We start from the raw sequence: 18,345 nt of genomic DNA on the forward strand, positions 1-18,345 counted from the left end.
GTGGATCAAAAAAGATCTTGCTGTGATTTATGTCAAAGAGTGTTCTTCCTATGTTTTCCTCTAAGAGTTTTATAGTGTCCAGTCTTATATTTAGGTCTCTAATCCATTTTGAGTTTACTTTTGTGTATGGTGTTAGGGAGTATTCTAATTTCATTCTTTTACATGTAGCTGTCCAGTTTTCCCAGCACCACTTATTGAAGAGACTGTCTTTTCTCCATTGTATATCTTTGCCTCCTTTGTCATAGATTAGTTGACCATAGGTGCGTGGGTTAATCTCTGGGCTTTCTATCTTGTTCCATTGATCTATGTTTCTGTTTTTGTGCCAGTACCATATTGTCTTGATTACTGTAGCTTTGTAGTAGAGTCTGAAGTCAGGGAGTCTGATTCCTCCAGCTCCATTTTTTTGCCTCAAGACTGCTTTGGCTATTCGGGGTCTTTTGTGTCTCCATACAAATTTTAAGATGATTTGTTCTAGCTCCGTAAAAAATGCCATTGGTAATTTGATAGGGATTGCATTGAATCTGTAGATTGCTTTGGGTAGCATACTCATTTTCACAATGTTGATTCTTCCAATCCAAGAACATGGTATATCTCTCCATCTGTTGGTATCATCTTTAATTTCTTTCATCAGTGTCTTATAGTTTTCTGCATACAGGTCTTTTGTCTCCCTAGGTAGGTTTATTCCTAGGTATTTTATTCTTTTTGTTGCAGTGGTAAATGGGAGTGTTTCCATAATTTCTCTTTCAGATTTTTCATCATTAGTGTATAGGAATGCAAGAGATTTCTGTGCATTAATTTTGTATCCTGCAACTTTACCATATTCATTAATTAGCTCTAGCAGTTTTCTGGTGGCAGTTTTAGGATTCTCTATGTATAGTATCATGTCATCCACAAACAGTGACAGTTTTACTTCTTTTTTTCCAATTTGTATTCCTTTTATTTCTTTTTCTTCTCTGATTGCCGTGGCTAGGACTTCCAGAACTATGTTGAATAATAGTGGTGAGAGTGGACATCCTTGTCTTGTTCCTGATCTTAGAGGAAATGCTTTCAGTTTTTCACCATTGAGAATGATGTTTGCTGTGGGTTTGTCATATATGGCCTTTATTATGTTGAGGTAGTTTCCCTCTACGCCCACTTTCTGGAGAGTTTTTATCATAAATGGGTGTTGAATTTTGTCAAAAGCTTTTTCTGCATCTATTGAGATGATCATATGGTTTTTATTCTTCAATTTGTTAATATGGTGTATCACATTGATTGATTTGCATATATTGAAGAATCCTTGCATCACTGGGATAAATCCCACTTGATCGTGGTGTATGATCCTTTTAATGTGTTGTTGGATTCTGTTTGCTAGTATTTTGTTGAGGATTTTTGCATCTATATTCATCAGTGATATTGGTCTGTAATTTTCTTTTTTTGTAGTGTCTTTGTCTGGTTTTGGTATCAGGGTGATGGTGGCCTCATAGAATGAGTTTGGGAGTGTTCCTTCCTCTGCAATTTTTTGGAAGAGTTTGAGAAGGATAGGTGTTAGCTCTTCTCTAAATGTTTGATAGAATTCACCTGTGAAGCCATCTGGTCCTGGACTTTTGTTTGTTGGAAGATTTTTAATCACAGTTTCAATTTCATTACTTGTGATTGGTCTGTTCATATTTTCTGTTTCTTCCTGGTTCAGTCTTGGAAGGTTATACCTTTCTAAAAATTTGTCCATTTCTTCCAGGTTGTCCATTTTATTGGCATAGATTTGCTTGTAGTAGTCTGTTAGGATGCTTTGTATTTCTGCGGTGTCTGTTGTAACTTCTCCTTTTTCATTTCTGATTTTATTGATTTGAGTCCTCTCCCTCTTTTTCTTGATGAGTCTGGCTAATGGCTTATCAATTTTGTTTATCTTCTCAAAGAACCAACTTTTAGTTTTATTGATCTTTGCTATTGTTTTCTTTGTTTCTATTTCATTTATTTCTGCTCTGAACTTTATGATTTCTTTCCTTCTGCTAACTTTGGGTTTTGTTTCTTCTTCTTTCTCTAGTTTCTTTAGGTGTAAGGTTAGATTGTTTACTTGAGATTTTTCTTGTTTCTTTAGGTAGGCTTGTATAGCTATAAACTTCCCTCTTAGAACTGCTTTTGCTGCATCCCATAGGTTTTGGGTCGTCGTGTTTTCATTGTCATTTGTCTCTAGGTATTTTTTGATTTCCTCTTTGATTTCTTCAGTGATCTCTTGGTTATTTAGTGACGTATTGTTTAGCCTCCATGTGTTTGTCTTTTTTACGTTTTTTTCCCTGTAATTCATTTCTAATCTCACAGCGTTGTGGTCAGAAAAGATGCTTGATATGATTTCAATTTTCTTAAATTTACTGAGGCTTGATTTGTGACCCAAGATGTGATCTATCCTGGAGAATGTTCCGTGCGCACTTGAGAAGAATGTGTAATCTGCTGTTTTTGGATGGAATGTCCTATATATATCAATTAAATCTATCTGGTCTACTGTGTCATTTAAAGCTTCTGTTTCCTTATTTATTTTCATTTTGGATGATCTGTCCATTGGTGTAAGTGAGGTGTTAAAGTCCCCCACTATGATTGTGTTACTGTCAATTTCCTCTTTTATAGCTGTTAGCAGTTGCCTTATGTATTGAGGTGCTCCTATGCTCCTATGTGCATATATACTTATAATTGTTATATCTTCTTCTTGGATTGATCCCTTGATCATTATGTAGTGTCCTTCCTTGTCTCTTGTAACATTCTTTATTTTAAAGTCTATTTTATCTGATATGAGTATAGCTACTCCAGCTTTCTTTTGACTTCCATTTGCATGGAATATCTTTTTCCATCCCCTCACTTTCAATCTGTATGTGTCCCTAGGTCTAAAGTGGGTCTCTTGTAGACAGCATATATATGGGTCTTGTTTTTGTATCCATTCAGCCAGTCTATGTCTTTTGGTTGGGGCATTTAATCCATTCACATTTAAGGTAATTATCGATATGTATGCTCCTATGACCATTTTCTTAATTGTTTTGGGTTTGTTTTTGTAGGTCCTTTTCTTCTCTTGTGTTTCCCACTTAGAGAAGTTCCTTTAGCATTTGTTGTAGAGCTGGTTTGGTGGTGCTGAATTCTCTTAGCTTTTGCTTGTCTGTAAAGCTTTTGATTTCTCCGTAAAATCTAAATGAGATCCTTGCCCGGTAGAGTAATCTTGGTTGTAGGTTCTCCCCTTTCATCACTTTAAGTATATCATGCCACTCCCTTCTGGCTTGCAGAATTTCTGCTGAGAAATCAGCTGTTAACCTTATGGGAGTTCCCTTGTATGTTATTTGTCGTTTTTCCCTTGCTGCTTTCAATAATTTTTCTTTGTCTTTAATTTTTGCCACTTTGATTACTATGTGTCTCGGTGTGTTTCTCCTTGGGTTTATCCTGTATGGGACTCTCTGCGCTTCCTGGACTTGGGTGGCTATTTCCTTTCCCATGTTAGGGAAGTTTTCGACTATAATCTCTTCAAATATTTTCTCTGGTCCTTTCTCTCTCTCTTCACCTTCTGGGACCCCTATAATGCGAATGTTGTTGCGTTTAATGTTGTCCCAGAGGTCTCTTAGGCTGTCTTCATTTCTTTTCAGTCTTTTTTCTTTAGTCTGTTCCGCAGCAGTGAATTCCACCATTCTGTCTTCCAGGTCACTTATCCGTTCTTCTGCCTCAGTTATTCTGCTATTGATTCCTTCTAGTGTAGTTTTCATTTCAGTTATTGTATTGGTCATCTCTGTTTTTTTGTTCTTTAATTCTTCTAGGTCTTTGTTAATCATTTCTTGCATCTTCTCAATCTTTGCCTCCATTCTTATTCCGAGGTCCTGGATCATCTTCACTATCATTATTCTGAATTCTTTTTCTGGAAGGTTGCCTATCTCCACTTCATTTAGTTGTTTTTCTGGGGTTTTTTCTTGTTCCTTCATCTGGTACATAGCCCTCTGCCTTTTCATCTTGTCTATCTTTCTGTAACTGTGGTTTTTGGTCCACAGGCTGCAGGATTGTAGTTTTTCTTGCTTCTGCTGTCTGCCCTCTGGTGGTTGAGGCTATCTAAGAGGCTTGATGGGAGGCTCTGGTGGTGGGTAGAGCTGACTGTTGCTGTGGTGGTCAGAGCTCAGTAAAACTTTAATCCACTTGACTGTTGATGGGTGGGGCTGGGTTCCCTCCCTGTTGGTTGTTTTGCCTGAGGCAACCCAACACTGGAGCCTACCTGGGCTCTTTGGTGGGGTTAATGGCAGACTCTGGGAGGGCTCACGCCAAGGAGCACTTCCCAGAACCTCCGCTGCCAGAGACCTTGTCCCCACAGTGAAACTGAGCCACCCCCCGCCTCTGCAGGAGACCCCCCCAACACCAGCAGGTAGGTCTGGTTCAGTCTCCCCCAGGGTCACTGCTCCTTCCCCTGGGTCCCGATGCTCACACTACTTTGTGTGTGTCCTCCAAGAGTGGGGTCTCTATTTCCCCCAGTCCTGTCGAAGTCCTGCAATCAATTCCCACTAGGCTTCAAAGTCTGATTCTCTAGAAATTCCTCCTGCCGTTGCCAGACACCCAGCTTGGGAAGCCTGATGTGGGGCTCAGAACCTTCACTCCAGTGGGTGGACTTCTGTGGTATAAGTGTTCGCCAGTCTGTGAGTCACCCACCCAGCAGTTATGGGATTAGATTTTACTCTGATTGCGCCCCTCCTACCGTCTCACTGTGGCTTCTCCTCTGTCCTTGGACGTGGGGTATCCTCCTTGGTGAAGTCCAGGGTCTTCCTGTCAATGATTGTCCAGCAGCCAGTTGTGATTCTGGTGCTCTCGCAAGAGGGAGTGAGAGCATGTCCTTCTACTCCGCCATCTTGGTTAATCCTCCTGTTTGTTTAAAAACTCCTCACTGGATATTAAAAGTCCTGATGAAACTGCTTCAGGATTCTCCAGCAGTTCTAAATTTCAGTGCCACACTGGGAAGGATGCTTGGTGGCCTGCTTCCTTTGCAGTTTTCCTTCCTTTCCTTGTCAATCCGAGCGCAGATGGACAACCTGGTGCCAAGGTAGCATAATGCTGTGGCAGCTTGTAGTGCTCTCTTGCTGGTGGAGATCTCTGACTGTGGTCCGGTTTACCTGGTGCCTGACTGCAGTCCGAGAATTGAAGCTTTGACTCCAAGTTCCGTTACACAGCCCTCCGGACATCTGTCCTTCTTGGCTTTTGGTGTTTCATTTGCCACATTTCGGTTTTTGCTCCTGTTTGACGAACTACATTTTAGTGTCTTGCTCACACCCCACTTCTCCTTTCCCTTCCTGTTGATTGTTAGCTTTGTCTTTCCTGCCCTGGAGTCACCCAACCATCAGCACATGGCACCAGCACCATCCTCAAAATAGACGTACCTGTGGGATATCTTAATACAGTGTTTGCCAGGGATGTTTGTATCAGAAAATTTAAGAAGAGAAGGTGCAGAGGTGGTCTGCAGTTGTGCTGTGTGCAGACAGCAGAGCAGCAGACTCACTTGTGCAAAGGCTGAAGTCAGCAGGGGATGGCTGCTGACTCTAGGGGGCTTGAGGCCTCACACTCTTACTCATCACGTTGCCTAGCGACTAGTAAGCGATATTTGTGGTGTTTTACATTTATTTTACATGCTAGTTCCTACTGATATGTGGGCATCTTACTGCATTTTATTTAGGAAGTCAGTTGGGGTAGGGAGAGGGTTCTTTACTCCAGAACATGGGGAGACAGGCCCTTGTGGAGTGTTTTCACATAGAACAGCTGTTTTTCAAAAACAGCCCATGGCCACGAAGTGGGAAATGCTTCTATCTCTAATTGCACCCCTTCTCCCCACTACGACTGTCAGCACCTGGTCCAGGCCCCCCTCGTCTGTCCTCTGGACTCTTGCAATGAGCTCACTCTCCACCCTGCCCCCAGCACAGCAGGCAGAACATCCGGTGAAAATTTGAGTCGTCCACTTCACTCCCGTGCTTAGAGCACTGCAGCAGCTCCCCGTTCCACTCAGGAAAACCAAACCTCATTCGGTGTCCAAGACCCTTGTCTTTTCCTGTATCTCTTTAATGTAGATCATAATGGGAAACTAAAGTATATATTTTTATTTGTTGTTGGATTTCTTTTTAGTAATATTTCACATTTTCTATCTTTATTTTATTTATTTATTTTTAAAATTTTATTTATTTTTGGCTGCATTGGGTCTTCACTGCTGCATGCCGGCTTTCTCTAGTTGCGGTGAGCGGGGGCTGCTCTTCGTTGCGGTGCGTGGGCTTCTCATTGTGGTGGCTTCTCTTGTTGCGGAGCACGGGCTATAGGCGCGTGGGCTTCAGTAGTTGTGGCACATGGGCTCAGTAGTTGTGGCTCGCGGGCTCTAGAGTACAGGCTCAGTATTTGTGGCACACGGGCTTAGTTGCTCCACGGCATGTGGGATCTTCCCGGAACAGGGCTCAAACCCATGTCCCCTGCATTGGCAGGCAGATTCTTAACCACTGCGCCACCAGGGAAGTTCTATCTTAATTTAAAACATGTAAGTTTTTTAAGGAAAAACTCTCTTAAGGAAAACAAGATCATTCAGTTGCATATGATTTTTCAGTTTTTAATTCTTTCTGCAGTTAAATGGCCCACACTAGACAGACACACTCCTCTATTTTAAGAGAGTATATTTTTTCATCTGAGAAATGAAGACAGTCCCTACCAGTAATACCCAGTCACCTCAGAGCAGTCTTTCTCTCAAGTTTCTCCTGTTGGCTCACTTACTGTCTCCCTGACCTGTTAGTTGCTATCTTTCTTCTTCCCTCTCTCTTCTCCTTGGGAGTCAATTTATCTTCCTCTGAACAGCTTTCCTAGCCAGTGAAAAACACCCTGTTGTCTCTTTTCCCCATTACACTCTACATCTGTGCAGAAACTTTCATCCACTCAAATGTGCTGCAACATGATAGGTGAAGTTGTTTAAGGATAGATAGGCAAATGATTTATTTATGAATTTGCAAGAAAACTTCAAATAAAAATTCTTCCTAGAAAGATGAAGAAAAATGTCAGAGGAGAAGTGAATGATTTTCCTTAAGGAGGATCCTAGTCTCTGGAGTGGAGTAGGGGATGGGGTGGAGAGGGGATTGTTGTGTAATTAATCTAAATTTAATTTTTTGATGGAACCTAAAATTTCAAGATACATCAGCTTTTCTCACATTCTGTGGCTTCTCTGTCAATTTCCCATAATAACTTTTGTATATGTGTATGTCACCCAACTAGGTATTTTTATTAGTATGTTTCTTATAAGTATTTCTTTATAGCATGTTTCCCAAACATATATACTGGATTGTTATATATAATGTTACATATTTATTTTGCAAGGAAGATATCTAAATGTACCTATATATGTATATATATAAACAAGAAATGTATATACACAGAATAAGATGTTAGATTCATTGTTTTGTTTTTAAATAAAGGGAGTTTATTACGCACCATACAGTTGGGATTTTTGTCTATTTCTGTGAATTCATTTTCTCTTCAGGTAATTTATGGCATCATTTAAACTTAAGTTTATGTTTGAAGTCCTTGCTTCTCCAAAATTGTAATTCATAGATATTCATACCTTGGTATCACTGATGTTTGCCAGTACTCAATTGCAAGTTTATCTCAGCACAGTTTGAATTATCTATGTGTAAAAACATAGGCGAATATGAGCTCAGAATGTTAGAATTACTTTAAAAACTTGGTGACTTTGTTCATTTTAAAAGTTTATAGTCATTCATTTAAAACTGATTTATTTTTCACTTTTGCTCTAATAATTCAAGAAAAGTAGACAGTTCAAATAGGCAGACAGGCAGAATCCTGGGTGCTGTGATTGGTTGGCATTTACACAGGTCTTTCACGTAGGATTTAATAAAAGGTGACCTGAAATTTAGAAATGTAATCTATAAGACAGTCAGAGAAAAACAGTTCTTTTAAGCATACTCTTGTCAGTATAATGTGATGCCCATTCTGCCCTGTAATTTTTTGTGTGTATCTGTTAAAAGTTGTAAGCTATATTCAGTAATGAGGATAGCAAGAATTTGAGACTTCATGTACATTTCTTTTTGTCATAGGAAGGTCAGCCTTTTGAAAAGGGATAGAAATTAAGATTTCTCCAGAATTATTTTTTCCTTCATTTGAGGCTGTCTCTTAATTTCAGCATTTTACTGTGTTTTATGAATAGGCCAAATATATATTCTATTTATTTGTCAGGGGAGGTGATAAAGGTGATAAAACTTTACAAATTTCAACTGGCATTGCAGTCTGCTGATAAGGACGGGAGTTTGTGCCGTTCTGAAGAGATTACATGAAGTAGAATTGGAAAGCAAATTGTATTTACAAAAGATAGGGTGATGTTCCTAATAGGTGGTCAGAATAGACTATTTACTCTCACATTCTGCTGAGCTTTACTAGAAATAACTTCATTTCAAAAAAGGACAAATCTGATTGAAGGCAAAAGCATTCCTTTTCCACAGATACTCATCCGAAGGGTTTACATTAAATTTTTCTGATGGGCACACAGCTGTATTTTATGCTGTATCTGTACAAACTGGTAATGTGGAAAATAAAAATCTAAATAGTATACTTGATTGCTTCATGCACCAACCATTTAGATTACTAGATTTATATCTACAGTTTTGGAAGAGATGTTGCAATATGATATTCTGACAATAACTGTCGAAGTCATAATACTAGGATCTGTTTTCATCTTGTTGTCAAGGTAAAGTTACTGAAATTCACATTTGGTAGGTCAGCAAAATCACTTACTATCTCTTGTCATCAGTGGTTTAATGCCAACCTAAACAGCTACTGTATGATGTCAAAATTATCACGGTGTCCAGGCTGCAGGGGTACAGCGTGCTACATGATTTAATGCATTTCCTGTCTGGAATGAAGATTATGAAAAGGCTGGCAACCAGGAGCTACAGTGGTTTAGAAACTTAATTTCTAATTTTTCTTTCTCTTTTTTCCCTTCATTTTAGATTTTGGATTTAGTAAAAGGGACACACTACCAGGTAGCCTGTCAGAAGTTCTTCGAGATGACACATAATGTAAGTAAATTTTTAAACTTTATAACCTGATCCTTTGTCTTTTGTTACTCTGTGTTTCATTCAGGATTTTTTGCTGCAGCAGTAGAAACCACTCCAGCTATTTTCAGTGGAAAGGGAATTATTACACGGTATGAGGTTGCTTGTAGAATTTATAGAAGGGCCAGGGAATTAAGCTTGGATGCTACAGAACCAGGAATATTGTAACTAAGAGAAGCTACATCCTGAGAAAATCTTACTATGGCTGCCACCCACCACTCCACTTCTAGGAATAAGACCAAGGGTTGGCAAACTTTCTGTGAAGGGCCAGGTCGTGAAAGTTTGAAGCTTTGTGGTCCACGTGTTCCCTGTCACAGCTGCTCTCGTGCAAAAGCAGCCCAGACAGTGTGTGAAGGCGCGGACATGCTTCTGTCCCAGTAGAACTTTATTTACAAGAGCAAATTCTGGGCCGGACTGGACCCACAGGCCTTAGGTAACCACTTCTCAGAGTAGGTCTGGAACACTGGCTTCAGCTGTCCAGAAGAACCAAAGGCTTTTGCCATCTTTCTTGTAGAAAACTGGATGCTTTTACTTGTGGTTGCCAACTCACGTTACCCTAATCTAGTTCCCAAGTCTTGTGTTTATCTGCACGGCGACCTAGGTTACACAGTGGACCCCTAGCTGCAAGAGAGTCAGGGAAACGTGTTTGGTTGTTTTCTTGCCAGCCTCCTATACAAAAGGCCTGCTAGTAGGTCCTGAGAGGTGTAAAGCATAGGTCACAAACTCAAAGGGCTTCAGGGGTCAGGCAGAAAAGCCAAAAAAGTGAAACTGCCTGAGATGAACACCACTGAAGAAGTCATGCTGTTAGAGACGTTCACATTGACAAGTTTTAAGGCCGTGTGCAGGCCACCAGCACATCTGCAGGTCGACTTAGCTCACAGACCCCCAGTTTGCAAGTACTGGTCCCGTTCATGGCTTCCTAACCTAGGAAAGACAGCCAAGAATGCACCAGAGGTCCATGCACCTCTTGAAACATTTTTTTCTCTAAGTACATATGTGCGTTTTTGGAGTCGAGCATTTATCAGGTTTCAAAGGGATTTGTGACCTTCCCAAAAAAGATGCTGCATGTATTGAATTCATCATCAGCTACCACGATGTGCTAAGTTTTTTTTTTTTTTTTGGCCTCACTGCACAGCATGTGGGGTCTTAGTTCCCTGACCAGGGATCGAAGCCGTGCCCCCTGCATTGGAAGGGTGGAGTCTTAACCACTGGACTGCCAGGGAAGTCCCCACAATATGCTAAGTTTTATAATCGCTTTTATGTTTTCTAGTTTTCATGAAATAACTTTTCTTTCGTGGTCATATAATTGCAGAATTTCTTACATATTTCATAGGAAAAATATAACATCACTGATAATAATGAAAATAATAATGGTAATATCAGCCAACACCTACAGAACCCTTCACGTGTGCCAGGCCCAGCAGTTAGTGCTCTGGACACACTGGCTCCTTTGGTCCACACTGCAGACCATAGCTGGGCACGATTTGCATCCCCATCATGACAACACTTAGAGAGGCTGAGAGCCTAAGGTCCTAAGGAGTGGAGCTTGAATTTGAACCAGGCTGTCAAGGACCTCATCTAGAGCTCATGATCTAACCCTGACTGCTGTTTTGTAAAACCTGGGACTGTATTTGTAATAACAGCTGTGGAGGCCATTAGTATTTTCCTGTCTAGATTCATGATGCAGCCTTCATAGTTTATGGTAAAAAATAAACAGGCCTAGTGATTCTGTGTGACGCCCTAGGGACCACAGCTGGTTAGTGGGAGGTCTGGAGCCAGAACCCTGGTCTGCTCTGGGCCGTGGGTCCAGTCCTCTTACTATTACACCTAACTGTTGAAAATAGTGTTTTTATCTAAAAACATAAAAATTTTATTTTCACACAGTTGAAAGGACTAAACATCAATAAAGTAGTAAACAACAACAACAAATTCTCATCAGTTTTGTCAGAATAGGAATCTCAACAGATAAGTCACATCTGTTTGGTATTTTCAGCATCATCTTTGCAAACTCTTTCCCTTGTAGACTGTATTCTTTAATTTGCTTGCTCAGCTTGAGAGTTTTAATTTAATATATGTTCTTAATTATTTGTGGACCCTTTTAATTAAGAAGCCTCAGAACTTTAACAAATTGAGGTCTATTATTCAACCTCTTTCCTTTTTTTTTTAGAGAAGATATGAAAATTAGATTTAAACACTGAGTTTGTGACATCACTAAAAAGAAGTGCTTTTTTATTTCTCAAATCTGCTTTTGTAGCATCTCTCCTATTGATTATTCCTGCAAGAGTATTACTACTATAGCCAATTTTTAAAACTTGCCTTAGATTAATGAAGATATTAAAAAGACATATGTCTAAATCCTCCCACATATGGAAGTAGTCTACTTTAAGCCACATATAAATCAAGGGAATAAAAAGGCTGTTTGTATCCACTAGATGTCTCACTATAGATTTTTTGTTGTGAATATCTCTCTTTGCTTATTATTTTTTCTAATTTAATTTAAAAATAGAATCTATTTTTATTTCATGTTGCTGCCATTCTGCCTGCTCCCCACCCCCCCCAAAAAAACCTCCTATGTTTATTTTCTTGAGGCCTCTGTGATTAAACTCACTTTAATGAAAGTTTTGAAAATGAACCAGTTAACTGATAACATTTACAGCAGTGCTGCAGTGGTTCCATATGGCTTTTTTGGTGAGACCAGCTGCCTCATTATAAGCTGTCATTGCAAAACCTCTTGATTAAAACCCAAACGTCCCACAGGTAAAGCAGTATTGCTTCCAGTCCTTCAAAATCCACATTTTCTGTGGCAGAAATATGAGACCTATGTTTGTGTGAAGGTCATTGTGTGCAGAACATGCTCATTCCAAGCTCATGTTTGAGAGAGATTCACTTAGTAGATATCAAAAGCTGGCCTGCTTGAAATCTGTTTTCCTCAGTATTTTTAGGGAGCAATGTTTTATATTGAAGTGAATTTTTTTTTTCTTTTGGCATACTCCATTTGTAAATGAAAACACTAGGCCTTGTGTAGATTAAACTCTGGATTTTAATTGAAAATAGTTTCTTTAGAAATAGATCTCTTTAAGCGCTGAGTCATTCTGAATACTTATTTTCCAAATAGCTGAGCATAATTCCCTTTTCACCATAGAAGTCTCTACAAAAATTTTGTTAAAATCTATCACACATTTTCGTGCAATCTTAAACAGTATATACCAAGTACATTTAAGCTTTGTAATCATCACTCAGGATCATTGTGGAGATCAGTTAAAACCCTGGGCCGGGAGCCGCACCATCTCTCATGCGGATCACTCACTGCAGTGCCTTCCTGACTCCTTTCCCAGCAGCTGCACACATGCACCCACCCAGTTCTTTCTCCTCCACACAGCTGCTAGGGTGATCTTTAAAACAGAAAAACCTGATCATTTCAGTAACCTGCTTTTAAAAAAATCTTTAAAAGCCTTCCCCATTGCTCTTCAGGTGAAATCCAAAATTTATAATGTAACCTATAAAGGGCTCCATCCCACTCCTTTCTTCTACCAGTCTTATTTTAGCTCTTTATGGTACTTTGGGACTTCCAAGATAACAGGACAGAATGAAGATGCATCACAGAATTTCCCTCTCCCAGTATTTAACAAAATGTACAAAACATAAAAAAATCATCAACCACAAAGAAAAAACATCACCCATAGCAACCAAACAAGAAAAAAGGCAAGGAAAGAAACAAGATTCCCAGCAGACAAAATTGCGAAAATTCTCACTTAGTATTTCCAAATCTAGAATGAAGCAAACTGAATATTCCTTTTTTTTTTTTTTTTAAATGAGTAAAGGAAAGAGCTGCTGACTTTGAAGCAATAATAAGTGAAATGTGGGATTTAGATGTGGGTAAATCTCTTTTCTCTATTCTTTTTACTAATTAATTTTAAAGTAAAATCTATTTTCGTTCTATTTGGTTTATGCTTCTCCCCTTCCTCCCTAAAAATCCCTAATTTTATTTCCTTGAGCAAAATGAAAGATAACTTCCTTCAGGCAAAAATAAAAGTGAAAGAAGGAAAACACTCAAAAGAAAGAACCCATCCTAGAAGAAATACAATCCAGTAAACAGAAGGAAACTCTTCATAAGTTCATCATGCTACCAGGCATCTTAATAGATGTTTGGTAAAATGAGCTTACTTAACAAAATGAGTTAAGAAAGGGTGATTGCAGACCTAAGAGAGAAATTGAGAAACATGACATCATACAGAACCATGGTTACAGGCCCTCATTTCAAGACCCTTGGCGTTGTTTTAGTTGGTTAATAAAAGTATTAATTAAAATGGGCAGTCATAAAAAATATGTATTTTTTAAACATTACATTTTAAAGGTAAAACATCTGAATGCCATTTGTTTACTAATCCTTTGATATAAGGGCAGGGTCTTTTGTTTGAGTGTAGGTTTGGGATTGGAATTAGATTTCATTTTTTTTCAAAAACCATATGCATAATACACCATCACCAATTTCCAGTTTGGGTTTCTTTAAAGTGGAAAAGGAACGTAATTATAAAACAAAGCAATCTGATCTTTCTCCCTATCTTTTGGGAAATTCGGTTTTGATTTTTTTTTTTTTAAGTAACTTGCCTTTCTTGAGTCTTTCCAAGCATTTAATTTAGATTTCATAGAACCAACTACTCTTTCTTTTTATACTCATATTTCTTTGGTTTTCCTCATAGCAACCCTATGACATAGCTGCTATTATTACCTCCATTTCATGGGGGAGGAAACTGAGGCTTAGTATAAAGATTACCATATTTCATTTTGTCCCCATTGAAATCTAATCATTCACTTTAATCCACAGAGTCATCTTCTGTGATAGATATATTGACACTTTTGACAGCTTGAAGCAAGGTGTAGAAAATACCTGATATGTAATTAATTATCACAAAAGGTGCTAGCTTCTTTTTGCATGAAATGACACCACTGTGTTTTTTATAATCTTCATAGACAAGTTTATCTCTAGAAATAATATTTATAATGATATGATTGTAAGTTTGTTTGACTTTCCATAAAACCTCTTAAAACAGATTTCAGAGTAACTAAGTGATCTAAAGGCCTGAATTCTGATTCAGACAGATCCAGTTACTAGTGCTCTATGACTTTGCCTAAACCATGTAATCTCTTTGGGTCTCAGTTTCCTAGTCTGTACATGGAGGAGATTCAGTTTGAAGTATTCCCTACATCTTTCCAATCTCCAATATTCTCTATTTATAAAAAACATAAAGTCTTCTGATTGAAACGTGCTAGGCAATAAACTTAGTTTTCATGGAACACTTTGTAAAATGCAAACTTTATATTGAATCTACCAGTTTTTTAATGAGTTGGGTGAAAAACAATATAATAAAGAAGTTCACAAATGACTCCATTGTTAATAAAAAATCCTAGATAAAACATTCAGCAAACATTTTGAAATTAAGCAGCAAAGTAGCAGGTAAAAAATTGTTCTTAGTGATCTGGGTAGTAACTCTTAAATCAGTGTGTACACTATCAATCTGCTATACACTGAATTATTATAAAAGTATTGGTCCAACATGTATCAACAAGTGACTAAAGAGAATCAGAGAATCCTGAGGTTCTGAAGTAAGTCTTACTGGAAAAGACCTTGTTTCTGTTTATGGGTCCACCTGTTAAGAAGGTTCATCCTGAACTGTGACGGTAACTTTTAACTCCCTGCTAATCCATTTTAATCTACCATAAGATTACACATATCTTTAATCGCATCACTTCCCTTCTTAAGGAATTTTGGTGACTCTGTGATGCCTACAAAATTAGGTCTAGGCTACTTACCCTGGTTGTCAAGGCTCTCTGTGGTCTGGCCCCAGCCTGTCTTTCCAACCTTATTTCCTGTTACCCCTTTCTGTGCCTTTCACAGCAGCCCACCTGCACTACCTGCTTTCCCAGACATTCCTCTTCACCCTGCCCCTGGGGTCCTGCTGCTTACATTACCCTGGACCTCATTATCCCAGCTTTTCACTCTCTCATCTTTCCAAACCCAACTCATCTGGAAAGATCCTCCCTCCCTTTTTCTTGTTTTTCTTTTTCTTTTTTTTTAACAAATATTTATTGGCCAACAAGATGCCAGGCAATGCTAGGATATGCCTTTGAGCGGTCTGAGGTGGCAGGTAGGAGTTGGGTGGGGAAGCAGAGCCACGTGCAAGGGTCTGGGCTGGACGTAGAGCGCAAGATTCGTCACTGTCAGGCGGTGGCTGAAACTCCCTGTGAGTGAAATCATGTAAGCAGTGGTTTGAGTGTTTTGAACGAGAATCTGTGTTTTGTGTATTGAGTAGGTTTTGAATGAGGTCTGGGCGGTTCTTGACGTCCCTTTTTTTGTACTTTTGTTACGTATTAATGTGATACACATTTGCTTGCCTGTACAGGTAGATGATTGTGGCTTTTCTTTGAGTCATCCAAACCAGTTCTTTTTTGAGAGCCAGCGGATCCTCAGTGGAGGTAAAGACGTCAAGAAGGAATCTGTCCAGCCAGAAACGCCCCAACCCAAACTGAGTGTCCAGAGAAGCAAGGATGTGTCATCTGCTCTGGCCTCGCTCAACTCCTCTCTGGAAATGGATCTGGAGGGACTGGAGGAGTTGCTTCAGTGAACGATTCCTGGGCAGTTGGTAGCCTGTCTTCCTCACTAGTTTTTATTTCCTACTTTACAATTTTATCTTTTTCTTTTTTGTCTGCCTTCTCCCTCCACCCGACCCCCTTTCATCCATCCGCACGTGCACGCGCTTCACGGGAAGGCCGCCTTGCAGGTAAAAACAAAGACCTCCGGTATATTTTGCTTTGACAAAAGAGAAGAGGAAGAATTTCTTTTGAAATCTAACGCTTGAATGGTGTGATTTAAGTCCCGTTTTAGGAGATAAAACAGCTTTCTGGACTGGTTACAGTTCCCTAGAAACAGTACGACTAAGAACAGCTTTTATTTTAACACTTATACCACTGTAATGTTGACCCAGGCCTTTTCTAGACCATTTTTGTTAATAAATATCAAAATGTATAATGAGCGTGTCTGCGTGTAATTGTGAGTCATATTATGCCGTAACAGAGGAGACATTACCTCAGCTTTTAAAGTGGTATTTTGGAATATGCAACGTATTGCCAAATCACCAGTGAAGATTTTAAACTGTTTTTCTTTTTCCTTTTTCTCTTGAGTTGGTCATTTGAGGTTATTCCACATCAGCAAGGAGAACTTTTACCCCTTTGAGTGGTGGCAAACTTTACTGAAGTGAGTTGTGACTCAGGAATTAAGAGAAACGGAATGTGTACAGTCATACTGTTAACAAATAGAAGGATTTTATTATATAAAGTGATGGTCCTCCTTATCCGCTGTCGTCTCCATTCACTCGGGGAGAACAGCCCGTCACTAAGGTGAGAAGGTTCTAAGGAGAGTCTGCAGTGTTTCTTCATTCCACCCCTAGTTTCCATACCTCATTGCTTCTGTGGCTGCTGTGAACTGCCAAGTAGGTTTGGTAAATTCATCAACTTCAGTGGTGAATATTCCCATATTTGTAATAATGCCTGTTTTCGTGCCAGCAGTGGAGTTGGTGGATGTTGTGGCTGGTCCCAGGGGCACTGGATCAGCGTCCTGCTCTCTGTCTGCCCTTGGCGAGTGGCTAATGCACTGTGTGCCTGGAGAGGCCCCTGATCTGACACATTTCCTCCCCGTGGGCTCTGCTCACTCACCCAGAGGATTTGGACTCGTAGAGGGGAGACCCAGGTTGAAATGTAACCTGTCCTCACCTGCTCCCTTGGATTATGTAAAAATACCATTCTATACAGTCCTCTTTTCCTGGGGAAAAGGGTACTTGCCCTTTATCCTCTTTTTTTTTTTTTTTTTTAAATTCTTATTGGAGTGTAGTTGATTTACAGTGTTTGTTAGTTTCAGGTGTACAGCAAAGTGATTCAGTTATACGTATACATATATCCACTCTTTTTGCCCTTTATCCTCTTGAATCACATGAGACACTGTATTGTATTCAGAGAACTGGACTGTTAGAAGTACCACATTCTAAGTCCTGTGGGAAACTGCAGCAATGAGAAAAGGATTTAAACAGGATCAGAGCATCAGAACCTAAAAATGTCAGCTCATCAGGTTTTTATCTTAGGCTGCTGAGCAAAGATTTCTTGGAATATTTAGTAACATATAATTAAATGAGATATTATCTGAACCTTTGCTTGTCTTTTGTGAATTATTACCTCGTTCAGAAAATAGTGTTATTCCACTACAAATTACCTCTATTAATCTCTCCCTTCTGAAACCATCTGCTATTCCTTGTATCATGTATAATTCTCAGCAGGAATCCAATGACTGCCGACCACTTCATCCATGAACTGCAAAACCACACCCTTTTTTTTTTTAATGTTAAGAATGAGTGCTTCATGTGGCTGTTTTAACCACAGAATTAAGTTGTGATGGAAAGCCAAGCATAGAAAGGTAGGTCTCTGTTGTATCAGAAGGGAAAAACAAGCAGCAGTCTTGCTACTGTAGCTCTGTGAGAAATCTTAGGAAAGGGTATTTCATATCTGGCACAATTTGCAAGGCGCTCTTTTTCTCCTGCCGCACGTTCTCCTTTCTTGAAGCCTGTGCGCCCATCAGCTAACAGCTCAGAGCCCTCGACGGCAAGCAGATATGTCTGAGTTGACTATTTTATCCTATCAGCCTCAAGAACTTGAATGTTTTGTGTCTAGTCAAACTCCAAAATAACACTAGTTTAAATATTAGTTGTATTACCAGTTCCATTTCTTTGTAATAAGGCTTGATCTCCTGTCATGTATTATACAGAAGAATATATAAATATTTTGTGAAGTGTGTAAATTAGAGGATAGGGGTTAGAGGTTTATGTAAGAAGATAGACATTAATGCCTTTCTGATGGTTTGTGGCCTTGGAAAAAGCAATTTATTTTTCATGCTTCACAGGTCTAGACAATTTTGATTGTTTTCTTTGAAAGACCTGTTTGAATCAGATGATATAGGAAGAACTCAAAAGAAAAATCAAAAGCCAGCAGCCTCTTTTCAAAACAGTAGCCAATGAAAAAGAATATGGGCCTTCCGGATCTTTTAACTTCTGGTCTTTTATTACCTCTTCAAGGAGGAGAGGCTGTACGATTGTCAGAGACAAAAGAAGAGACAGTCGAAGCCAGAAACCAGGTTGGAAATTTGCAGCTGGTAGAAGCACTGACATTGTTTGTGGAGATTCTATCCCATTTCTTTCATTTTGTTTTTCACTCTGCCAAGACAGTATAA

At 39.2% G+C, this 18,345-nt stretch overlaps 1 protein-coding gene across 1 annotated transcript in view; it reads left to right on the forward strand.

The window, feature by feature from the left end:
* Positions 1-16,101, forward strand: part of PRIM2 (DNA primase subunit 2) — a 313,191-nt gene extending 297,090 nt beyond the window's left edge. Inside the window, exons 13-14 of the mRNA XM_059937545.1 lie at positions 8,970-9,038; positions 15,476-16,101. Of these exons, the coding sequence (XP_059793528.1) occupies positions 8,970-9,038; positions 15,476-15,697 (291 nt within the window). The 3' untranslated portion in view covers positions 15,698-16,101. The remainder of the gene's footprint in view (positions 1-8,969; positions 9,039-15,475) is intronic.
* The last annotated feature ends 2,244 nt before the right edge of the window (positions 16,102-18,345 follow it).

The sequence above is a fragment of the Balaenoptera ricei genome, chromosome 11 (genome assembly GCF_028023285.1).
Source record: "Balaenoptera ricei isolate mBalRic1 chromosome 11, mBalRic1.hap2, whole genome shotgun sequence".
NCBI classification, from domain to species: domain Eukaryota; kingdom Metazoa; phylum Chordata; class Mammalia; order Artiodactyla; family Balaenopteridae; genus Balaenoptera; species Balaenoptera ricei.